This window comes from Monodelphis domestica, chromosome 8 (genome assembly GCF_027887165.1).
Source record: "Monodelphis domestica isolate mMonDom1 chromosome 8, mMonDom1.pri, whole genome shotgun sequence".
NCBI classification, from domain to species: Eukaryota; Metazoa; Chordata; class Mammalia; order Didelphimorphia; family Didelphidae; genus Monodelphis; species Monodelphis domestica.
The window spans coordinates 164133049-164159153 of record NC_077234.1 but is presented as its reverse complement, the minus strand read 5'-3'; the positions used below and the strand labels follow the sequence as shown (position 1 = coordinate 164159153).

The following is a 26105-nucleotide window of genomic DNA, read 5'->3' as shown; positions in this document are numbered from 1 at the left end:
AAAATTCCAGTTGGTTTTAGGCCAAGTGCTTATCTTTTAGCCAGACTTTTCCTTAAATCTCTGCCTCATAGACTCTCAGTCCTGCCCACATAGATTCCTCACCAGATGGTCTTATCTTGTTCAAGTGCGGTAGTTGAAGATGCTTGAAACCTGCTGATTTGTTGCTCTGGTGAAGTTCGCCCTGTGATTAGCTTAGTTTTAAATAGCAAGCATTCTTTGTCTCAGGTATGTCTCCTCTGCCCTCCCTTCTCTCTCTTGCACCCTGCCTGGTAATTTAAGTGAGCAGAATCTTTTTAAAATCTTCATTTCATTTACAGGCTGCTTTTTTTTTTATAGTCATCTGTAGAGTCCAACTGTTGAAAACATGAATGTGATTCTGCTATGTGTGTTAGCTAATTTTGAGTCATTATACCACCATCTGTTTCCTTGAGACTAGGATGCTGGTTCTGGAATCTGGCCTGGAATTCTGAGATTTTAGGATCAGTTTTACTTGAAGTCCTTGAATCTTAAAATGATACAGAGAGCTTTTTTCCCCCCTCAATCCTATTTAGCACATGAGAGCTAAGTCACAAGGAGGTCAGAAAGACCCTGAGATTATCTCTTGTTCTGGCTTCCATCTGTCCATGGGTAGAGAACAGCTGCAGGTTCTGCCATCTCTTCATCTTTCCATCCATGCCTCGAGCAAACACGATTCTTGTTGTCTGTGTGGGATAGGATGAGCCAAACCAATGGATCTCCTCTTATTGGGCTTTTCACTTTTCAGTCTTTGTTTCTCTTTTCAGATTTGTGTTTCTCTCTCTGTTCTCATTTCTGATACAGTAGAAAGAGTCCTGTGAAAAACATGGATTTGAATTGCTAAGGCTTAGTTTCTTCATCTGAAGAAAGAAATGAAGGGAGAAAGAAAGAAAGAAAAAGGAAAGAAAGAAAGAAAGAGAAGGAAAGAGAAAGAGAGAGAGAAAGAAAGAAGGAAAGGAAGGAAGGGAGGAAGAAATAGATACATACATGCATGCATAAAATATATAAGTACATAAAAACATGAATATTTATATATGGTTGAAATTATATATGTTATATATGTGAAATCTGTATATTTCTATATATAATATATAAAATATATCATTTATGTAATAAATATAGACAATATAAAACAAATAATTATATATAAACAGAATAATATAAATATTATGTATATATGTAATAATATATACAAATACTCTAAATAATAATTATCTAAATCATAGATTTAATTCTGGAAGGGCCCTGAGAAACCATTGGATCTATCTCCCTCATTTTACATGAAGAAGAAATTGGCTGGAAAAAATTAAGTAGCTTGTTCAGGGTCCCCTATCTAGTAAGTGAGTGTCTGAGGCAGGATTAAACTCCTAAGGGCAGTCCTCTATTCATCTGACCACTTAGTTCCCTCACATCTTGTTCTTTCTCCCTCACAGTGTTGTGAGGTAAAGGTTAGCTGCTATTATCATGCACAAGAGAAGGCTTGATTTGATGGAAAGAGTTTTGCCCTTGGAATCTGTTGACAAGGCTCCAGTCCCTCTTCTGGCACTCTTTTGCTGTTTGGTCCTTGGACATATTGCTGAACCTCTCATTTATTTCTTCATCTGTAAAAAATGTGTGTTAGCTAAGGGTTTGGAGTTGAGAAGGGGAGGATGTGTCATCACTTCAGTGCCTATCTTACCTGGGTTGCTATGATGCAAAAAGCACTTGGAACATGTTTTCTAAACAACTGGGAACACTGGATCCCATCGTTTAGCACTGTATATAAAAGTCTTAGGGGTCGCTAAGCTTAAATTCTGGTGCTTGAGCTGGGTTTTGAAATAGAAAAATAAACTGAGGAAACTACTACTGATTGAAATAGAGAAGGTAAACTGAGGGGAAACTGTTTCTTTTGCAATGACTGCTGTCCTGGCTTGTGACTAGAGAGCTGCTACAGGAACTTGATGCTGCTTATTTGTAATGGAGGTTGGAATGAGAGATGCTGAGGATGCTGGTACAGGGATGCTGCCACACAGGGGAACTGCTACACAAGGAAACTGCTCTGGGGAATTCTCTGGGGTTTGCCTACTGATCCCTATTGATGGCTGATGGATCAGTCTCTTTCCTAATCTTCTCCCCTCTTCACTCCCTCCCTTCTCCAACTCTCCTTCCTGTCTCCCTCTCCTCCCAGTTCTTCTTGAAGCCTTTGGCTTCTTCCCTCCCACCAGAGTGAACTATAAAGATATTCTTTTCTTTTCCTTTTTCAAGTCAAGGGGTTTATTGGGATAACAGGATGGGAAACTGAGGTTAGAGGGATGAGGATGTCCCTAATCTAAAATGAGGGAAAATTGAGGGTTTGAGAAAGTAGTCCAGTTACAAACTGTGACTCTAAGACAATTAGAGAGATGGAGGACAACTGCTGTTTAAGATCTTCTTTCTCCTTCACAAAGTCAGCAAGGTCTCTTAGCTTAACCCCAGAGGGAAACAAAGTTCAAAGTCTCTCCTTCAGCCTGGCTTTCCTCCAACTCTTGGTCATTCAAAATCTCAGAAAGAACAGAGGTTTCTCCCTTGGTCAGAGAGCTCCCTAAAACCAAGTCAGCCCCCACAAGGGTCTTTCAGCCAGGTTCAACCTCCAGAATCAGAGAGGCAGAGATCAAGTCCAAAGCCAAGTTTTTTCTTCTTCCTCTCCTCTGTGGCCAGAAAACCCCACAACTGCCACTCCTGGGAACTTTCCGTTTGGAACCTTCCTCTTGATAGACAGGCATGTCCCCAGCTTTGGTTCTTGCATCTTGATTTACAAGTCTTCTCTCTCTCCTTGCCTCTACCACAGTTTGTAACAAATAAACATTGATTAAAGCCTACTGTGTGCCAGGAGTCCTGGGAATAAAAAGAAAAGCAAAATACACCTTTCAGCCTCCAAAAAACTCCCAGTCTAAAGGGAGGAGACAACATGCAAATAATTATGTATAAACAAGCATGGAGAGCATAAATCTGAGATAATCATCCTAGGAAAGCCTTGTGACCCTGCCTCCTCACTGAGGGGAAGACTTTGCTTGGAATTGCCTTTAATATGTTAATTGTTATACCAGAAACCAATTAATTAAGGAATGCCACAAATTGGTGACTCCATAGAAACTTTGGGCATGAATCCAGAGCTCATTCTCTCCCTTCCTCTCCCTCCTTTATAAAAGACCAGCATGCAGGTAGGTTTGTGCTTTTGTCCCCAGGAACAGCTGTTAGAAATATTCAGTTCCAAATGGCCAGTCTCTTCCTAGGTGACCAGTAAGCTAACCGCAGTAAGTGGGGCTTCAGAAGGGCATCATGTACTGAAGGCTGCTGCCATTGCAAGGGTGCAATGCCAAAAGATGCTGTCTGCCATCTGCAAAACCAAATGTCAGTCATTTCTGTTTAATAGCATGCCCTTTGTGTCTGTAATTCTTAAAGTGTGTGTGTTTAGGCTTTTAAAGCGTGTTTAACCTGTGGTTTTATTGGTCTTTTGCTTGTGGAAATATTATTTTGTGTCAGGCAGTGACCCTAACTCCTTATGACCATTAAAGTGAATGGAAACCACTCATTACCTCTCCAGAGGCATATTTTTCCACTCCAGCTCCATAATTTCTTGCTCTAAACAGCATGATGTCACTGAAGAATGTTAGGTTTTGAGCCAGAGCGTAACCTTTTTTGACTGTTTCCATCTTCAGCAAGTCTCCCTCCTCTCCCAGGCTTAGCATCCTCATCTGGAAAATGAGAGCGCTTGGGCTTTTGGATTTTAGGACAAGATGATCTCTGAAGTTCTGCCATTTTAAATCAGTGCAGGGTCCTTAATGCCCTTCACTGTTGTGTAGCATGCAACATAGAGTTAGTTCTTTGTCTTTTGAATTGTAGTTGCTGCTGGCAAAGGCACATTTAATCTTCTTTGGTGAAAATCAGAATCAAAAATCAGAACCCAAAAAAAGCCTATTGTTTCCACTCTAGGACTACTGCATTTGTCAAGTAGCATGGCTTCTTTGGGATCTAGGTTACTGTGTATGTAAAGAAGTGTTTCAATATACATGCTTTTTTAATCCCAAATTGGTATTGATTGCCCTAATTTTGAAAGGTGCATACAATTGAGACACCTTCCTAACAGAAATAATAGCACAGTTTAAAAAAATTGCACTATGTAGCTATATATTTAACATTTCTTATTTTTCTTTTAAAAATTTTTTTCTGTTTAGCATCACCTTATACCACCTCAACACCAAATATTAATAGCGTGAGAAATGCTGATTCAAGAGGCTCCCTTGTCAGCACTGATTCAATGAACAGTCTTCCAGAAAGGAACATCGAGAAGACCAATTCCCTTGACAAGGTAGTTGTTTTTTCATGTCATGTATAAGTCTTCTCTATGTAATTGCATCTAATTAAGGTACTATAACTTGCCTCAATAAAGTCTAGCTAGTCCTGCTCCATTTCTGATCTGGGCTGATTTACCCCAGCCTGAGGAGCTCCTCATCTCTTCTGTTCACCATAGCCCACTCTATAGCTCAGAAGTTTTGAATTATTTTTTTTAATCCTTACCTTCTATCTTAGAATGAATACTAAGTAATGGTTTCAAGGCATAAGAGGGAGCTAAACAATGGGAGTTATGTGACCTTCTCCCTAATATTAACCTGCCCTTTTCCACCTCCATTCTTTCACTCAGATCATCCCTAATTTTTCCATATTCTCCTCATATCTCTGATTTTTTAAATCTTCTATTTTTTTTTGAGGTCTAGCGCAGGTTTCATTTATTTCACTAAGGCTTTTCCTTATTTTCAAACCCATTCTGCTCAGCTGAAAGTGACTCCCCCCTAGTAATTGCTTGTAGCACTTTGTCTAGAACCTTCCTTTGCTTTGATAGAAATGAACCTATTATCATCTTTAATCATATATGTCCTTTTCCCTCTCTCCCCGCATTACATTGTAAATTCCTTTAATGCAGAGACTGCTGGGATTTTCCTATTTGTATCTTCTGCCCTTTACACATAGAAGGCATCTAATGAATGCTTGTCAAATTGAATTAGGTTTCCCAAATTCCTCTCCTGAGTTTGACTATTTTCTGCTACCCTTATAATCTCCTTTGTTATCTTCTTAAGGTTTCTTTAGTCTCTAGAAGCTCTACAGCCCCTTCTCCCAGACTATTCTTTGTCATGTCCCATTATTCTTTTTTTTTTATTTTCAAATTTTTTTCCATGGTTACATGATTGTTGTCTCCCTCCCCCTTTCCCTCCCCTCCCACAGTTGATAAGCAATTCCACTGGGTTATATATGCATTATCACTAAAATCCTATTTCCATATTATTCATTTTTGCAGTAGAGCAATCTTTTGAAACCAAAGCCCCAAATCATGTACCCATATAATCAAGTGATAGATCATATGTTTTCTTCTGGATTTTTTCCTCCCACAGTTCTTTCTATGTCCCATTATTCTTAAAACGTATTGGCTCAGCACCTGATCTCTTAGTTGAAATTGATTCTATCCAAGAGGATTTATATGCCAATTTTTATTAGACACCAATTGGCCTAATTGTCTCTGTGTGCCATCATGCCTGGAACCTATTTACCTCCTGCCAGTTACCTATAAGGGCGCACATCAGACCTTTATCTCTTCTTTCATTAACAAAGTTTGTGCCTCCTCTCTATCTCCTTTTTATTTTTTATTTATTTTTATTTATTTTTGAAACTTTAATTAGTCCATTTAGAACATTATTCCTTGGTTACAAGAATCATATTCTCTCCCTCCCCTCCCCCCACCCCTTCCTGTAGCCGACGCGCAATTCCACTGGGTTTTACTTGTGTCCTTGATCAGAACCTGTTTCCATGTTGTTGGTGTTTGTACCAGGATGATCATTTAGAGTCTCCATCCCCAACCATATCCCCTCGATCCATGTATTCAAGCAGTTGTTTTTCTTCTGTGTTTTTACTCCCGCAGTTTTTCCTCTGAATGTGGATAGTTTTCTTTCTCTTAGATTCCTCCAAGTTGTTCAGGGTCACTGCATTGCCACCAATGGAGAAGTCCATTACATTCGATTGTACCACAATGTATCAGTCTCTGTGTACAATGTTCTCCTGGTTCTGCTCCTCTCACTCTGCATCACTTCCTGGAGGTTGTTCCAGTCCCCATGGAATTCCTCCACTTTATTATTCCTTTGAGCACAATAGTATTCCATCACCAACAGATACCACAATTTGTTCAGCCATTCCCCAATTGGTGGGCATCCCCTCGTTTTTCAATTTTTTGAATGGCTGTATTTTTTAGCTTGCTTATAGGGCCCTGCTTTGGGTGACAAATCAAACTTTTTACCTAGATCAAGTTATTAGTTCTACCTCCTCTCAGATTCTCTTTGATGACAGATACATCACTAAGGGGGATGTTTCCTGGTGGTTACCTTCAATATTCTAACAATTTGTTATATATTTTCCAAAATGAATAATATAAATAACTTATAATTAAAATAATATAAAAATAATTTGGTTGATATATAACCAAATAATAATTAATAATAATGTTGAATAATAATACAAAGTGCTTTGTATAACCAGTAATAATAATAATAATAATAATAATAATAATAATAATAATAATAATAATAATAATAATAAAGAATAATAAAATAATAATAATCAGTTCCCAAACATGTTATATGTTTGCAACTGTAAAAGTTAATGTTCTAGGTGCTGAGGATATATATTTATAACTATATATATAATAAATACACATATTTGTTCTAGGTGCTGAGGACAGATGTGTGTGTGTAGAATAAATTCATATAAAGTAATTATACATGTAATGAAATTTTTCACATACATATGTGTATATGTATTGTGTAATTAGAATTTCTGTACCCTTGAATTTTATTTCCCAGAATTCCTTTTTCATCCCCACATTACGCCTTACATTTTGCAGATAAAAGTGTCTATCACTCTCCCCTCACTTCTCTTCTTTTCCCTGATCACAGGATCAGGATAAACTCATGGTTTTTGCTTTCCTCTACTTCAAGTGATTATTAATAAATCTTATAAAATATAATACTTGGAGTTATAGGCTATTAATTTTAACCTCACATTTTATATGTTACATACATGTGTTTATATGTACACACACACACATATATATATATAAAGGATAATTTGAGGAGGAAAGTTCTAGCAGGTGATGAAATGTGGAAAGGCTTCATGTTGAACCTGGAACTTGATTTGAGTCTTGAAGGAAACTAGCTGTGATGAGCATCCAACCAAAAGTGAGAAAGAAGGTCAAAAAGAGGAAATTCCTTCTTATATCACCAAGATAGCACAAGGAGTCCATATAACTTTCTCCTAGGAATGGAGAAGTCAATGAAGCTGTTACCTTAGCGATCCCAGATGAACCCAGAATGATTCGGGGGTTTGGAAAGGGCTTTCTAGATGTCTCTTCGTTTGAACTTCCAAACAACCCCTGAAGTAGGTACTGCTGTTATTCACATTTTACACATGATGAAACCGATTCATGAGACTTTTAGGGAGTTGGCCGGCGTCCTACTACTAGTTAGTCCAGGAAACCATAGGAACTTATGGCTTCCTGACGCCCTGGCCAAAACACGAGCCATTGTACTACTAAGCTGCCCAATTCGGTCCTCAGAGGAGATGGATCTCCATCACCAGGGATGCATCAAAAGTAGAACTTGGCTCATAGCCTCTTCATTCTAGCTTCCATTTCGGTCCTCTTTTCCTGAAATAACCGAGGCTCAGACTTTCTGATTTTTTGTTGAAAAACCTACAATTGTTCCATGTCACCCAGAAACCAGTGGTTGTCCGCTTGGCCATCAGTACCACGCTTCTGAGTTGGGGAAGATTTTTTTTTAAAGCATATCCAGTCCCATTTCAGCTCTTCATTCCTTAGAGTCATGACTTCTGCAGGCCTTGAAAAAACAGCCTCTTCTCTCGGCCAGTAACATGTAATCTTACCTTATGTTGCAGCAGCCGTCGCTTCCTGGACTCGAGAGGATGCCGTCTTGTTGAGGTCTGGCAGGCCTCTTGGGGGTGGAAGTCTCATGCCATGTGTTTAACCTTTCCCCCTGCCCCTAACATGCCTTCGTGTGACAGAGGGAGAAACTTCTCAGAAGGCATTCCGCTCATGTCATGCGCAGCCCTGGAGAGGAGGAGGAGAGCTGCCAGTCAGCCAAGAGAAACCGGCTCACCATGGACTTTTCCCTTCTGACAATTCCGACGTTGCCAGAGGACTCCTTGCATGCCGCACTTCCGTTGCCTCTGCAAGAAGTACTTGGTTCTTGTAGCTAAGTGTGAGGCTGATGGATGGAGTGATAACACTAGCAGTACAGTTTTGCCACAAACTTGCACCAGTATTTTTGGGGGGGGGGGGGCTTGCATTATTTTCATATCACTTTAATGTTTTCATCTATATCATCTCATTTGATTCTCATTAGAGCCCCATGAAAGGGGATGATCTTATTATTGCCATTCTATCCATCTTGCTGTCCACCATTTGGTCCACCATTTTGATCCATCATTTCAAAGATGAGGAAACTGAGTCTTGAAAAAGTCAAATGACTTGCCATTGATAAAATAGCGAACAATTGTCCAATGCAGGATTTAAAATCAGATCTTCCTGATTCCCAAGTCCGGCCCATTCTCTCCTGTATCACCTTGCAGCCTCTAAATCTGAAATATAGGATAGGCGTGAGACATGGACTGTGCTAGAGTCTTCCTGTGCTGCTTCACTGTGGCATGGAGGTGCCCCTGGTCCCTTTGCAAATTCCCGGCAATTCATGCAGTTCCAAGCAGAATAGAAAGACTCTGTGTCTGACCTCTGAGGCTGGTCCAGTCAGTTGGCAGTGCCCCTCACAACAGAGGTGGCCACCCCTCGATGACTCATGAAATCAGTTGTTAACGGGCTGCAGGCTGTTTCAGCAAAGGGAATTGCCCACATAGGTGGAATCAGGGATCTTTCAGAATCTTAGAAAAAATATTATTAGCTACAAAGCCAAATTATCGTCTAAAATGCATCTCACCTCCAACACTGCATTTTAAAAAATGCTTTTAAAAAACCAAATATTTTTTAAAAATACAGAGGCAAGTCAATAGGGAAAGCCTTATTGGTTTTTCAGTGAAATACTTTACAGCTGTGTGTTTGTTTTTGAAGCATGGGATAAATATCCTTCTGTTTTTTATAAATGTCTCTTCTTTGTTGACTGCTGCTCTGTGGCAAAACTGAACTAACTAGTCTCCATATACGCTAAGCTTTCTGACAGATCTTGTTTGGACATTTGCAGTGTTCAGATAAGCTGATGACAGGAGGACTTCATCAGTTTAGGCTGTATCTGGTGTTGCTTGGCTCAGCTATCTATCTACTAGGTACCTACAGGCTCTTTTCTGCTGTGAGAACACTCCATTGATATCTCCCGACTTGCAATGACTTGCTTGCAGAGACCTCTGCCTGCTGGTACACGGGCAGCACTGTAGGTTTGGTCTGGTTTTTGTATTTGTATTTTTATTATTATTATTTTTTTGCTGTGTCTACCATTAGTGTTTTCCTTAGAGTAGTTTTTGGTTCTGCAGTGTTGTTTTCTCCATCATCTCTTCAGCACTTTTTTTGCATGTTATTTTATTGTTTTTAAAAGGTCACCATCAATAGCCTAGGCTGTGGCAACATTGGACTCTGAGGCTTGAGTGTGTCTTTTTTTTCTCCTTTTAGAAATCCATAAAGAAATAATGGCTGCAGCTACTTTGGAACAGTTCTTGTTTATAGTGGGGGCAGAGGTGGGAAAGGTGTGCCTGTACTTTAAATATTATAGTGAGGGATTACTCATACCTGGAGTATTCCAGGGTCAGTCATCCCCCTCAGTTATGAGCATCTTTCTTTTTCAAGAGAGCAAAAAAAAAAATGGAATTGAGATACTATTTTTCCCCTTGAAATTAATAAAACTATTCCTTCTTGTTTTCTTTTCAGCACCAACAGAGTGGTACCTTAGGGAGCTCAGTAGTCCGCTGTGACAAACTTGACCAGTCAGAGATTAAAAGTCTGCTGATGTGTTTCCTTTATATCTTAAAGAGCATGTCTGATGGTACGTAAATGACAGCTTCCGTATTCATTTTACAGGATAAGAAAATGAGAAAAAAAAAACTGAGGAGTGCTTTGAAATAAAGGAGAATATTTCAGTCGAGATCATCTTCCCCCATTTTGTGTAATTTGTTACTTTTTTTTAACTGTCGAAATAAATAAGGGGGTACAGAAAAATTCAATTTAAAAGAAATATACCAAAATGTATAAATCCTGAAGAATGTTGCCCTTCAATGCGTTTCTATTTCTATTCATTCCTGTGGTTTATTGGATTTGGGATCCAATTGGATCCAAATTGGATATTAATTTATTATAACAAATTATATTTTATATTAATGTATAAAATATAAATTATATTAAACAATACAATTATTTAAAATATGCTTGGATTGACTTTCATAGGCCATATATTACCCACATAAAATCATTGTTATTACTTTGTAGTCACAGGACATGAATCATTTTAAGGATCTGGGGATGCTTAAACTAAAGAAGAATTAAAGATGGAGTAATAATAGCTGCCTTCATGGGTTTGAAAGGATATCCCCTGGAAGAAGCATTAGACTTGTTCTCATTGACCCCAGAGCTCAGAAGCAGGAACAATGAGTAGAAGTTGCAAAGAAATAAGTTTAATTTTGATACAAAAAGAAACTTTCTAATGATTAGAACTCTATCAAAGTGGAATGAGCTACCTCATTAGTTTCTTCCTTAATTGGATCAGTGGATGTAGTACTGGACTTGGAGTCAGGTAGACTTGAGTTCAAATCTAGACTCACTCATTATTTGCCTCATTTTCCTCAGCTATAAAATGGGGATAGTACTATTAAGCATTTTTCTTGAAGGGTTGTGATAAGTATCAAATTATATGAAGCCCTTAGCAGATAAATTAACTCTATAATTGTTAGCTATTATTATTGTGTTTCCTTTGTCATTAGAAGTCTTCATAAAAAGACTGAATGATGGGGATTTTTTTTCAGGGAGATGTATCAATGACTCCTGATGTTTCTCAACTTTACATTCCCCATCTCTTCTCTTCCCTAAGCTTAGTTCAGTGTATTATTTCCTCTTTAACTCCTTAATCTTTGTGCCAACAGAATAGGTCTATGCATGTGCTTATTGGAGGAAGGAGATAGGGATAAGGCTCTAAGGCTAGGAGCCAAGGAGAAGCATTGCTCACAGTGGATCTGAAAGCACACTGATTTCTGTGCATTTGCAGAGATGCAATTGGTTAAAATGCTCTAAGTCAAGAGCTAACTATATATGACTACCAAGGGAATTATAAAATAGGTGAGCCCCTATTTGGGCACTAGATTCTTTCTTGGATGAAAAACAAAACAAAACAAATTGTATATACAAAAAAATACTTGCAAATCAAATTATATGATTACATTGATCTTTTTTGTAACAAGCTTCCATAAAGAAAAAAAAATGGAGTCCACACACCTGATAAAGATTACCCGTCATCTCAGAGTCAGTTTAGCAAGCATTTGACAAAATGTGGGATTCTTGCTTATTTCTCATGCACAGCCTCTTCAGGGATGTCATGAATTGAGTGATTAATCGGTGTGACTGATCTGCATAGAAAAAAATGTACCACATCCCCAGATCCCATAGCTTGAGTTCTCTCTGACTTTGAAACCCTTGAATCCTTCAGTAACTGTTAATCGATTTTCCTGGTTTTTAACAGATTCCAGTTGGGAAAGCTACACTCAGTTCCTAATATTCTGCAGAAAAGTCTTGTCTTAGTGGAGTTTCTCCCCTATCAGTCAGTTGTTTTTAACTTCAAGTACAGCCAATGAGATTTTTTTCTTGTTAAGTATGACTGTACAAGTATGGGTACCAAAAGGTTCTTGAGATTGGAAAATGCCAGATAGGCTAATATCATTGCTGCCTATGATGTTTTCTTTCATGACTCTTGACTTCTGTCAGCAGGACTGATGTCTGTTTTTATTTTTGGTGGGCAGCAAGAGTCTCCCACCCTTAGTTTGCTACTTATGAAACATTGAAAACTCAGTCATGAGTCATCCTTAATTTTGCTCTTTATTAGCAAATAATACTTAATAATTAGTACAAGCTTTTATTTGATTCCAGAAATAGAAACATCAGAGTAATTTAAGGATAGAAACTGTATTTTGCCTCTTTTTTGGATCCCCAGCACTTAGTGCCTGGCACATAATAGGTACTTAATAAGTGTTCATTGATTGTTTGAGATAGTTAACAGAGTCAGGAAGAGCTGATTTTAAGTACCACACCACAAACTTAGTAGCATTATGACTCTAAGCATTAAAGTATAAAACAATTAAACTCTTGAGTTTTTTAATTGGGCATAACAATAGCAACTACCTTCCAGAGTTAGGAAGATCAACTGAAATAGTATATATAAAATACTTTGTAAGTTTTAAAGTAAATTATATATTTATAGGTAGATATGTAATACATAAGTATATATAAAAATATGTTAGCAAAATAAATACTAGCCCTTATTAAAAACCAGAAATAAATCCTTTGATCGCTTTTCAGATATATCGGGAAGATTTAGCTTGAATATTTCTTTTCCTGGTCTTTGCAGGAAATAGAATTGATTTGACAAGAGAGTCCATAACAGAATTCCCGTTATAAAAGAAATGTCATGAGAGCCAGAGAAAGAAATGGCAAATTAATCTAGTACTGTTGCCAAGAAAACACCAAATTGGGTCGTGAATAGTTGGACAAGACTGAAAATGATTGAACTCATAGATGAGTTGGTCTCTTAAAGCTGAATATGAAGTGAGTAGGATCCTGTGTATAAATTGCTTTTCTGATCAATGATATTTTCATTTTCTAGATGCTTTATTTACATATTGGAACAAGGCGTCAACATCAGAATTGATGGATTTTTTCACGATATCAGAGTGAGTGGTTTTAGTTTTTCTTAAAAGCTTAAAATTGTTCCTTTTAGCCACTGAATCATAATGTAATCAACTCTTTTTTTTTTCCTTTTTAAACCCTTACCTTCCGTCTGGGAGTCTAGTTCTCCCTTTATTTTAAAGTGATAGCTCGTATTTGAATGTTCCTTATGGAAGTCACTAGCATTTGGCTTACTCCCTCTGCTGGATTAATAATAGACTTGGCAAATAGTTGATTTTAAGTAAAATGCCTGTGGAAACCCATTGGACTTACAGTTTTCCCTCTGACATATTGTTTAAAACAACAACAACACCACAAATACTTAAACGATGTAATTTGCTGATAGGATTTTCATTTTCACTCCTCGTTGATCAACTCCTTTATCTGTACAATGAGGCTAATAATACTTGGGTTTCCTACTCCATAGAGTTATTGGAAGGAAAGAGCTCTATAACCATAAAATGCTATGTCATTTATGTTGTTATTAGGCCCAAGGAATAAGTGAGGAATCTTTGAGCATCCAATGAGATTTCCTAGGCCAAGTAATTTCAAGAAAACATACATGTTCTTTTATATAAGATAATTATTCTATTTTATCCCTCCCCTTCTAATTTTATTTTATTTTTTTTGTTTTTATTTGTTTTTATGTTCAACTTGGCCTTGATGTTTCTGTCTAGATATATTATTTCAGACAACCCTATTAATGATATCATCCTTAAGGTTTATATATAGCATCTCCCTTAATTAATTATCTAATGATTAATTAACATTAACTAATAATTTCTTATGACTAACAAGAGTTTATTTGGTTAGTGAAAAGTACATTGGATTAAGGGACAAAAGACATGTGTTTAAGCCTGAGTTCCTACAGTATGTATATTTACTAGTTGTTTGACCATGAACAAGACCCTCAAAATCTCTGGTCTTTTGTAAAATGAAATCAGAAAACTGTGCCAAAATTATGAGCTGCAAACCCAACTTTATTTTATTGTGGGTACAAGATCTCACCACACACTGTCCCCACATAGATTTATAACAGTGTGTTTCATAGGTTTTTGATAGCTAATTAATATAAGTCATTAACACAGTAGAAGGTACAGAGGATGCTAAGAAACATGCAATAGTGCTTAGCAACAAGGGTGTATAACATTTACTATAAAGTCCTATGTTCAATACAAGGTTAACTATTATACTACTCAAGTCAAAGTAACTTTTCTTGGCCATAATATTTTGGGGAGCCTATTGTGGCATAAATCCTCAGAGATCAAAAACACCGGGAAAAGTCCAGGCTGTTTTCATATGACCTCATCAGTCCAGCTGTCCACTTTCTACTCCCTATAAATCCAGCTTCTCCTGCCTGGGTTTCAGTTTCCCTAGATAGCTCCTCCATCAGAAACTCTTAATATATTTAATTCCTGTAATATTCTAATACACTAAATGATATCCATCCTTTCTAATTCTGTGGTTAATATTCTATTTTTTTAATTGATATCTTAATCATAGATTACAAACTGGCCCAGACTTTTTCAAAAAATCATAGTTGCAGTCACTTATCTAAAGGATTATATGTGATTACTTTGTTCATAATCTGTAATAGAAGGATCATAAAATATTTTCCCTTTTGTTTTGTTTTTCTTAAAGGTAATAATTATACCCACTATAATTACTTCACAGGGGGCGATGAAAAAAAATACTAGGCTTTAAATTGCTGTATAAATGTGAACTATAATTATTTTTGTTTTTTACACTGCTGCTAGCCCATTGTAGCCACAACTGAATGAGCCTTTTGTCAAAAGTAGGTAAATAACAGATTTAGACCTTTTTAGATTTACAGTAGCCAGGAGAAAAGGTCAGTGGTAGAATATAAAGATTTATTAGGGAGAAAATTCTTCTCGAATTCCTTTATCAGTATTATTGTCATTTAAAATCTTTTTCTAAATTATTATTTACAGAGTGTGCTTGCATCAGTTCCAGTACATGGGAAAACGATATATAGCAAGGTACTGTGTGGAATTTTAATTTGTAATGTTATTCAGTGATGTCGTTTGTTTATTTCTCCTGTCCACCCACCCACCCACCTCCTTTCTCTTTTGTGTTAAACATATCTGAATATATGGAAACTGACAACTGAAACGATCAAAGTCCAGTCTGAAGACAGTTGGCAAATCTTTTTGCTCATCTCTTCAAAAATCTATAAGGATGTTCTGCCTACATTTTGGCCATTTATTGGCGTATATGTAATGTCTCAAGCCTGTCCTTCCTTTGTTAAACTTTTTCTTCATCCATCTCCACATATCTCTTCCTTCTCCTCTTATTTTCCTGTGCATTATTCCTCATCCTTGACCCTTTTACCCTCTCTTTCCTCCCCAAGTACCTGTCTATTCTTTTCGGTTTCAAGAGGTATCAATTCCATTTTTGTTCGGAACCACCAAAATGCAAATTTCTCATCACGTCTCTCCTTACTTTGCTGCATTCAGATCATTGAACACACCCTTCTCTAGGCATTCGAATCTACCATATGAGACATTAAGTCAAATCGAAGGTATCACTTTCTTTGGAATAATCCAAAAACAATTTTCAAAAATGCTGTCCACACGTCTCCTACTGTCAGTAATTTTGTGAACATTGTGCAAAAAGACATGATAATTACACATTCATTCCATGGGGACAGGGTTTATACCTGCACAAAAAGCAATATGGTTAGCTAAGGCTCCTGTTTAGGGAAATTTCGATCTCCAAATTCTCATTCAGATAGTTGCCAGAAATCCACCTCATAGCTTGAATGACAGACAGAATGATATTTCTGCAAGTTCCATGACTTTATGATAAACTCCATTTTTAATATATAAAATGATTGTTAAGTGACATGAGACAAGTCACTGTTATATCAGCGTATGCCTATTTCTCAAAACTTTGGTGTCCTCTTGTTCTGTCTCTAGCACGTTAGCCTTCTGTTCAAAAATAGCAAGACTTTACTACAGCGACTTTGTCTTCCTTTGGAAAAAGTCACCTAAGCCACTCTTGTCCTTAGAGATATTCTTGTCCCACTTCCTCCATTTTGCTCAGTATACCTGTGTTCAGCTTTTCCATGTTTTGAGTTCTTTCGGTGTATGTTGGGTGAGATCCTTGACACAAGGGGTATGCATTTCCCACCACTACAATGCATGTCTTTGAACAATTTGAATATAAACTCATTGCTAATGCAAATAAAACTCAAATTAATGGAAGGTTTCAAAATGTATTGACTCATTGAGAGACTGCCCCCTTTTATTAGAGACATGATTCTATGGATCAAAATGAGGAAATGATCCTAGAATTTCCATCTTGAGTGTGACAAATGTATCTCTTTGTGTTCATTTAGGATATTTTTGAGCTTGTCTGGTTCATGTTTTATGTTAATGTACACAAATATAAAATGATATAATTTGAATTGAAATATGCAGCTATAACTTTTCTCCTATAATCTTTCTTCCAAAAATCTAGGATGTTGATTTATAGTAGTTATGTGTTAGATTTAATATTGCTTAAACTCCTCTAACGTGTTATCATGTTTAAAGCACAGTAGTTATTTAACCTAGATTTTTGAATGCAAAATGCAATTGAATATATGCTGGGTGTTTTTTATACTCTTGGATTCTCCTTCCCATCATTTATGTCTCTGGAACTTTTTCTTATGGAAATTAGTATATTTTATAATATTATACAGTTGTAACAGACCCCCAAAAGTATTTTTCTTTCAGAGGTAATATGGGACAGTAGAAAAGAAGCTGGCTCTGAACTTAGAGAATTTTGCTTCAAATCCCAGCACTACCACTTGCTATACCTCTGTGGCCTTTGGAGAGTTGTTTACCCTCCTGCGGCTTTTGTTTCCTTTTCTATAAAAATGAAACTGTTGGACTAGACAGTCTAGTCTAAGGTCCCTTCCAGTCCTAACTCTTGGACCCTGTGATAGAGGCTGGCACTAGAGATAAAGTCAGGGGTCCAAGCCTCCCCCTCTTCTCTTTCCCTTCTCCTCTCTTATTTTATTTTTTTTTAACAATCCTCTGACATACATTCTAATTCAGCCTTTCAAGAGTGTGTTCCACTTTAGGCTGAAATGATAGAAAGCTTAAAATGGTGAAGATGGGGATCGAGAAACTACACAAAAATCCTGACGATTAAAAAATATGAAAGTCCATTTATTCCTTCATTGGGTGGAAAGTTACTCATTTTATAAAGAACACAAACAAAGCATTCCTGATGAGTTTAATAAGCACCCTGTGATATATGTCTGTTTGTATGTGTGCTTGGTGTGCTAGCATTAAATGGAGGGCTAGAAAAGGGAGGATCAGAAAATAATGTCGTTGGGCTAAGTGTGGAATGTTCTGTTCTGTTGCATTTGATGGTAAATTCCTGTTCAGCCTCTCCTGCATGTTAAAAATGCTGAACTAGAATTTAAACTGTAAGTCGCCTGTGATAGCCACTGTTACCAGTATGCCTCCTTCCTACGTTTGTCACGTTGGGATCCCTCAATAGCATGTTTTGTCTAAAGATAGTCAATGCATGGTCTGTTACACTACGCAGAATAACAGTGAGGACAAAGCCCCCACTGGTGATGGATTCGGGGATGTTTGTAATTGCGCCACTGGTTTTCGTTGTTCATGAGCTCTGGTGATGGTACACTGTAGGAAGGTAGCCTGTTCTTCTTGCTAACACCAAGCACTTTTCTCTTTTCTTCACTCGATTGCTGACAAGTTTAACAAAGTGTATGGCTCTTCTCCCTTCCTGCCTGGGTAAGACACGGGGCTTCACATCGCCTCCTCTAATCCACGCTCCACTGCATGTTTGCCTTCTGTCTCTTTCATTCTGCTAGTTTCCAATTTAATTTAATTTTTTCATTTATTTGTTTGTTTGTTTTGTCCTTCAGTCTCCTGTACGATCCAAAGAAGTTAGTGCTGTTTGGATACATGTCCCCAACCTGGAATTTCCCAGAGTCACCTTTAGCTGACCCTGTTTAAAAAACCCCCCAAAGCCACAAAACGGAATGAAATTTAATATTAACAAGCTTTGGCTACTATTGTAAGGATATTAGCTTTAGCTTTCATTAATGCTTTTTTTTCTGGGGGGGGTCAGAAATTTTGCGGTGATATTTTGTCAAACGGCTGGCTGCCTCCCTCTTGTTTTTGCTTCCTACAATTCATCTGATAGGCTGCATTTACAAATGCCTCGCCTGCCCCGTGTGTGCCATAACTGCTTTACTAATGCTCCCTCTGTCCGCTGCGGGGTAACAAGTCTAACTTTTGCTTCTGTCCCATCTCACCCATACTGCAGGAACCAGGAGGGGTTGGGACCCATAGTTCATGATCGAAAGTCTCAGACATTGCCTGTTTCCCGTAACAGAACAGGAATGATGCATGCCAGATTGCAGCAGCTGAGCAGCCTGGATAACTCTCTCACATTTAACCACAGTAAGTTCCATGACGTGCCATCGTAACAGCCGACCATCTCATCCTGCACCTCAGAGGGGAGAGCCCCGGGCCTCACCAGAGCACACATCATAAACCCGATTCTCTTTCCAGGTCAAAACAAATGGGATGAAGAGAGAGACAGACAGACAGAGCTCATGGCACCATTCCCCTACTTTTGTTTTTGGTTTTGTTTTTTCTGCAGTAATGAAGTCAGCATCTGGCAATGACATAATGTGGAACATGGTCAATTACGGCAGTAAATCACCAGGAATCAGGCACCCCTTCCCCACAGTTCCCTACTTCTGTTTGTTTTTTTAAGATTCATAAAATGACCTCTTCTGATCACTTTCTCTTGTCTTTAAAATTCGTGTTTGGAATCACAGCAACTGACTTGGATCTGTGTTCTGAAAAAGAAATGCAATATTGTACTTTTAAACTTTTTATTAAGGACCGATTTTTGACTGCAGGCTCTAAGAACATCTGGTACGTTCCCTCTCCTCCTTCTCCTCCCGTCCCTGATAAAGTGCATGTAATTGATCAAATTTCCACATTCTGACATTTCTGCCAGGAAAAAAAAATGTACTTTAATCCTTAAAATTGCTATGAGAACATAAAGCCCATGAATCAATTTCTGTAGATTTGGAAAAGCGCCCAATAACGAAGTGACTTTTTCTGTTTTCAGTGTGAGAAAGATATCAAGTGTGCTTGGAATTTCTGTAGACAATGGTAAGATTTAATCAGGTTGAAGTCGGCTCCTAAGACCGCTTCACTTGTAAACAGAAACTTTTTTTTTTGTTCTTGTTGTTCATCTTGCCTTCCTAACTATGGGGCTTTCTAACTTCAAAATAGAGACTCTACCAGTCCTCGGGGGGAGGGGCTGCAGTTTGACTGCTTTATATCTATTCCTCAGCAAAGGGGACATGGGTGTATAAATACACTGTCCCCAGAAATGTTACGCTTTTTCCAGACACATTGGGAGTTCACAAAGCAGAAAGCCATCCAGCATGCCAAAGACTAATACAGCCATTTTTCATAAGTGCCATTCATCTTGGGGCTGTCATCCACCGGTTACTCCATCTCCTCTGAGAGCATTGGACTCCAGTTTCAGGTTCAATCTAGGACAGGTTTCACATGTTACTGAAAAATATTCTCTCTCGTTCATGTTTATTTCTAACGGTGAGGACTCCTCTTGCTGTGGTTTTCATGCTCCTGTCTTAACCCAGGCTAGGAGTAAAGAGAACATCGTCAGCTCTGATCATTCGCTGCAGCTCAGATTGAAGACAACAGTTCTTAGGGGGAGGAAATACGGAGAGTAACAAAACCCCCTACTCTTGTAGAGTTAAAATGCCTTTAGTATGAGCCTGATCCATGCTGAAATTATAGCCTCAATTGAAAATTTTCCTCTATTAATTTTATGTCAATCAAAAAGTGAATTGAGAAACATCCAAAAATCCAAGATTTATATTACTTCTGCTTTCATGTAGAGTGGTAATGAATGCCAGGCCTTGAGACTGTAATACTTTATACTAATTTATCACACACTTAATGTCTATTAAGGACTGATACTTCTAAACTGGAAGTCAAAGTAATTACATTTTATTGAAAATTGTAACACAAACTTTCTTGTCTCTATCCTTTTTTCCTATTTAGAAAAGAGAATTAATTTTAGCAAGGAATAGAATCCTTGCCAGGCTGTCTTCACCTTGGTAGTTATCTTGTATGTAATCAAGTCAACAGATATTATGGATTAAGTGCTTCCCAGCTTCAGATGCCAGCACTAATAATTAGCAATACGAAGAAAGACAAAAGAGGTCTTGCTCTCAAGGAACTCACAATCGAAGAGGGGAGACCACATGTAAACCACAATCAAATGCAGGGTAGATTGGAGATCATCCCAAAGGGAAGGAAAGCATTAAGAGTAAGGAGGACTGACAAAAGGGGAGACTCAAAGGAAGTGAGGAGGCAGAGATACAGCATGCAAGCTAATCCATTCATTTAATCATTTGTAATTAATGATTGAAGAGGAAACATGGCACAGTGGATAGGAAGCTGGCCTTGGAGTCACTTTGAGCTTCAAGCTCTGTCCTTGACATCTTTGGACTGTGTGACTGGGCAAATGACCAATCTCAGTGCCCCGAGGAACTCTCTCGGAACCTTAGTTGCAAGGAGAGGCTAACCTGAATTTTAAAAAAGAGTTTTGTGGGGGCAGCTGGGTGGCTCAGTGGATTGAGAGCCAGGCCCAGAGACAGGAGGTCCTAGGTTCAAATCTAGCCTCTGACACTTCCCTGCTGTGTAACTCTGGGCAAGTCACATTGCCTAACCCTGACCACTCTTCTGCCTTGGAACCAATACACAGTATTAATTCTAAGACGGAAGGTGAGGGCTTAAAAAATACATAAATAAAATCAAAAAAGAGTTTTGTAAATCACTAAAATCACAGATCTGGGTCAATCTTCAAAAAATTATTGAATTCATACATGAATTTCTATTTTTAGTGTATATATACATAATACCGACACCAGGCCACAACCACACCTCCCGTAACAACTGGCGTCCCATGCCCATGTGCCACAAACTCTGCGCCTCAGTCTTTGGACTTCAAAGTCACATGAGAGTACATCAATAGATGATAATGCACAAAGACAATCGTCATTCTCAGTCACCGAGAGACTACCACTATATAATATCATCAGTCTTCTTAGAACATTGAATGTACCCCTGCATCTCACTCTCCCTGAATAATATATTTATAAGTGAATTTATAAAATGAAGAAACTAGCCTCACCTCAAAGACCAGCTTAAGAAGCACAAAAGACAAAAGTACAAATTAGGAAGCAAAATATCCACAGTCCTTCCCATGGCACCCCATTACAAAAATATGAAATTATTTTTTCTAATAAAAGCAGATCCAGTGGACAATGCTTAGGATAAGGAAATACCTCAGTATCCTAAGCTCCTGAAAGAACGCATTCTTCTTGAAAAGGAAATGGAAAGTTTGAATTGAAATTGAAATTTTAAAAATTGAAATTTGAGTTCAAGCATTCTTAGTTACCTCTAGAATGGGTCCCCTTGTCCTCTAAACCTTCCCACAGTGTTCTTGAAGCCTAAGAAGCAACTAAAAGTAAACTCACTATTTTTTAATTAAAGATCACAACCGTCAAGCCTTTACTCTCTGTTTTAACTGATAGTTGATTCGTTGGGTCATTTAGAGGAGTAATTCTGGTTTTCTCCATTTGAGTTTCTGGGTCTCAGTAAACTTCATGAACAGGTTAACCTGCCTCAGGGAAGTTAGGCATTGCTGTTTCTAGATACTGTTTGGTAAAAATGTTCTGCTCAAAAGGGTTTCTCAAAAGACTGAGTATACTCAACACCCCACAATCCCTGAGACTGGATACTTAATAACCTGAAATTGGAATAAATTCAGAGGACAAAGAAACTGTAGCTATTAGAGGATTTCTCTTAAAGCTATACAGAAAGGCTTAATTTCCTTTCAGGACCTGGGCTTCTAGATAAATGTTTCTTTTTTTTCTTAATAGAAATGGATGTCATATTTGTTTATAGGGGAAAAAAAAAACTCATGACTTTCCTCCATCCCAAATCTGATCTGAGATACTTCCTTACTTGCTGCTAAATAAATACTACAGAGCTGGTTTTGTTTAGTCTTAGCCTGGGTACCCTTTTTATCTCTAGCATCTATTCTTGCAAACACTGGGGCCCCCATCTCAAATTCAGCTGTTCATCTTCTACCTTCAAGTGCTGTCATCTTTCTCTTAAGTTTTTAATCTCCAAATTAGATCAGCCAACCACAAACCAAAAGAACCTACCTATATCTGTGTAAAATCATGTCAAACCCGAAGTACTCCATCCATGACTATGTGCTGGGTAGGTTTGGAACCATGTTCTTCTTGGAGAACCATTTTGATAAGTGATGCCGTACCTTCTACTGGACCAACCAAACAGACAAGGAGTAGGAAGCTTGCTAAGCATAGACAGGTGGGGATCTGGAGAAATTCTTCATATTACCTAAGAGATACCCTGACTTCTGTGCAGCATCCTAGCTAGCCATTATCTCTCTAGAGACCTTCTTTTGCCTGAGGATTAGGAGAGGTCCCTGTAAGCTTTACATTGGCCACCAGGTAGCAGCAGAGAACTGCAAAAAGTGATTAATTCATGCAATTCACTGCATTTGCAAATGACTCCTGCAGGTGCTGTTACTACTGCTTGAGCAAAGAACTTAAGTGAATTAAAAGTACAAATGTCATAGATATCAGAGGGTAACAAAACCATAGGGATCACCTAGTCCAACTCATTTCGACATATGAGAAAATTAAGGGATAAAAGTTATATAAAGAATAAGTATATTCTTTCAACCTAATAAACTTGAATTCTGCAAATAAATGTCTATAGAAGACCATCATTCCCTTTTGAGATATTTCCGGGGAATATAAAAAGTGAATGTGATGAACATATTTGCTATAATTTGCCCATGTAACATAATAAAAATAGTTTCTACATAGAAAGCAGATTCAGGTTTTCAAAGTACTTTTATGTTTCATTTGATCCTCACAACAACTATGTGAGGTAGATAACTATTATTATACCTATTTTATAGGTGAGGAAAATAAGCTGAGATAATAAGTGACTTGTCCAGGGTCACACATCTAGAAAGTGTTTGAGGTAGAACATGAACTCAGATCTTTATGACTCCAAGTGTAACACTATCCATTTTACCTAAATGCCTTCATGTTGATAGATATGTGCCAAATGACAGAATTGAAGTCATGTAAGATGAACACAAAAACCTTTCCCGTAAGAAAAACTTGCCCTTGGTTTAGAGAAAAAAGGATGCATATATGAACATGAATATACTCTTCAGAAATATGTCGACTCTAGTAGGAATAAGATTAAATACATAGGAATTTTGTTTAGACCTAAAGGCACAATCCTTGTGCATAAATATATTTATTTAGACTTCAAGAACCAACTATTTTGACCATTATGAAATACAGAAAAAAATATTTTTAAAAGTTGGGTAAGGAGCAGCTAGATAGAACTGTGGATAGAGTGGTACACCTGGAGTCAGGAGGACCTGGGTTCAAATATGACCTCAGACACTTCTTACCCAAGTCCTTTTGGGCAAGTAAGTCACTTAACCCAGATTGCCTAGTCCTTACTGATCTACCTTGGAACCAATACACACTATTGATTTTTTTTAAGTGGCTAATACTTTTTTTTTTATGGTTTTTTTATGGTTTTAAAAATTAATTCCCAAAAAGGTTCAGCAAATTGTTTTTAAAAAATGTTTTGTGAAATTGAGGATCCATTTCAATTAGGTCTTTAAAAATCTATATTTAATTGGGCCTGTTTTTGAATGATACGCATAATGAGTTTTTCTATAAGCTTGTATAGTTTTACTCCTGTCCTGTATCATTTGCATACATAATCTTCCTAATCAAGAGAATTATCAAGTTTAAGTGCCCTGAAGAGAAAGCAAGAAGATGTCATATTCTTATCTCAGTGTAGGACTTCACTTTAGCCTTCCAGAAATCATATTTCTTGTCATTGGCACTAATTCATTTTTTTCATGTGCAATTCAGAGAGGGAAAAAAAAGATAAGTCAATATCTATTTTCAAATCAATTACTTTTCTCAATTACCTTCTCTATCAACCATTTATGGGAAAGAAAAATTGTTGATGGTGGCCTGGCTTTTAACAGTAAAAAAGGCAGGAAAGAAGGATTTTTTTTTTATATCTTGACTTATAATAATGTTATTTTCATAACTTTTAAAGTTAAGTCATCCTATCATGATAGTGGCACATCAATGAAGACAGTGTTAATGTTATCTGGAGATTGCTTATGGAGCGTCTGGATTTGGGGTGCTTTTATCAGTCTGTAGTTTTTTGTAGCTTAAAAGAATGCTTTTGTAGATCATAAAATTCTAGATTCAGTGATATTAAGGAATCTCAGAAGTCATTTAATCCAACTCTATCATTTTAAAAGCAAGAACTCTGAGGCCTACATAGGATGCCACTTTCTGTCAAGGCTGAAAAGGTGGTAAGTGGCAGAGCTGGGATTTGTACCCAATCCTTCCTACTCCAAACTGCTTCTCCTCATTGAAGTTGTTTTCAGGGTCTATTGGACCCTGAACTATTGGAACTATTGGAAAAGAAGAAAATTCTAGTTTCAGGGAAGGCCAAGAAAAACAAACAAAACCACTTGAAAATACAGTATTTATTTTGTTTTCCCTCCCAGCTGTTCAGACAATTATGAAAGTCTCTTAATTATAGATCGAGAATTATAAAAAAGAAATATGACTTAGGTATGTTTGGGTATGTTTATGGAATGGAGCCAAGACAACAGTTTGAGACTTAAAATGACAACTAAATCAGAAAAATAAAATTTTAGAAGATTATTTATTATCTTTCTCCCTTTTCCTTCTCCCTGATCTCTGGTCCATAATTTGTCAATGAAGCAACCCAACCATTTCCAATTTAATTATTTCTTTATTACTGGATATTGTATTTAAAAAAGATAAAAGAGAGAAGTTTGTACTCTGTGGGAAGTTTGGACTTTCAGTATTGAGAGGGGAAAAGAGTGGGGATACCCCCCCTTCTCAAAGCGGGGTTCAGGGGAAACAGCAAATATAATGAGTTGGCTCATCTGTCACAAGAGAAAATGTGCCAGGCTGAAGATTATGTGAAATTGATCACCTCATCGGGGGAGGGGCCCCAGGACTGGAATCAATTTCACATACTCTTCAGCCTGTGCCAGCCTCTGTCACAATATTGAAAGCAGTCTTGGCCAATAGTAAAGCAGGTAATACATGTAAGTATATGTACATATACATATGTATATAGTACATAATACCTGCACACAGACATATATTAGCATGCATATATAAATAGACAAAGGAGACCAGAGACCTTAAAACAGGTGTCAGCAGCCTCTGGGACACATGCCACCAAGGATTGTGCTTTGGCTAGTGGTCAGCATCCTAGGTGAGTCTCTATCGATTATTAGAATGATCAAATAATCCATTTGATGAAGTCACCCAACACCGCTACACCAGGCTGTTTCAGTTTGGAGACCATTAAGTTTGATCTCCCTTTCCTGGGTCCCTTTAAATGCCAGATCATGAATTTTAAGATAATCTATCAAATTATTTTTCATTGTGTTGCTTCTAATGTGATAGATTATATATGTATAATATGGAAGTGTAAGCACACTTCTAATTTTAGTTCTCAATGTTACATTGCAGTACTGTAGTCAGTGAGGAAATCCCATTGTGGAATTTCACATTTAAAAAGAAAACACATATTTAATGTTTTTAGTGCACTGTCTCTTGAGGCTAGGTGCCTCAGTGGGTAGAGTGAGGGGCTTGGAGTCAGGTAGCCCTGAGTTCAAATTTGGCCTCAGACACTAGCCCTGTGAACTCTGGATAAGTCATTTAATCTCTTGTTTGCCTTAAAATACTGAATGGGGAAATGGCAAATTATTCTAGAATCTTTGCCAAGAAAACCCCATGGACAGTATTAGTGTGCTGTGGTCCACAGGATCACAAAGAGTCAGATGTGACTGAGCAACTAGCTCAGGTGGAAGTAGGACAAAAACTATTAATTGTGGACAAATGATCCATTTCTTTCTAATACCTTTATGACTTAGGCAAAGGCAGAGAGACAAAGACTGAGAGAGAGAGAGACAG

At 37.6% G+C, this 26105-nt stretch overlaps 1 protein-coding gene across 9 annotated transcripts in view; it reads left to right on the top strand.

The window, feature by feature from the left end:
• Positions 1–26105, top strand: part of DOCK9 (dedicator of cytokinesis 9) — a 115344-nt gene that overhangs the window by 37677 nt on the left and 51562 nt on the right. For 3 of the 9 annotated variants that reach the window (XM_056806981.1, XM_056806983.1, XM_056806985.1), the window contains 5 exons: positions 4209–4342; positions 9959–10073; positions 12894–12960; positions 14908–14955; positions 19085–19128. In XM_056806981.1, coding sequence (XP_056662959.1) covers positions 4209–4342; positions 9959–10073; positions 12894–12960; positions 14908–14955; positions 19085–19128 — 408 coding nt within the window. Of the gene's footprint in view, positions 1–4208; positions 4343–9958; positions 10074–12893; positions 12961–14907; positions 14956–18265; positions 18403–19084; positions 19129–26105 lie in introns of all 9 variants that reach the window. The other 6 variants (XM_056806979.1, XM_056806982.1, XM_056806984.1 and 3 more) reach the window with 2 other exon arrangements.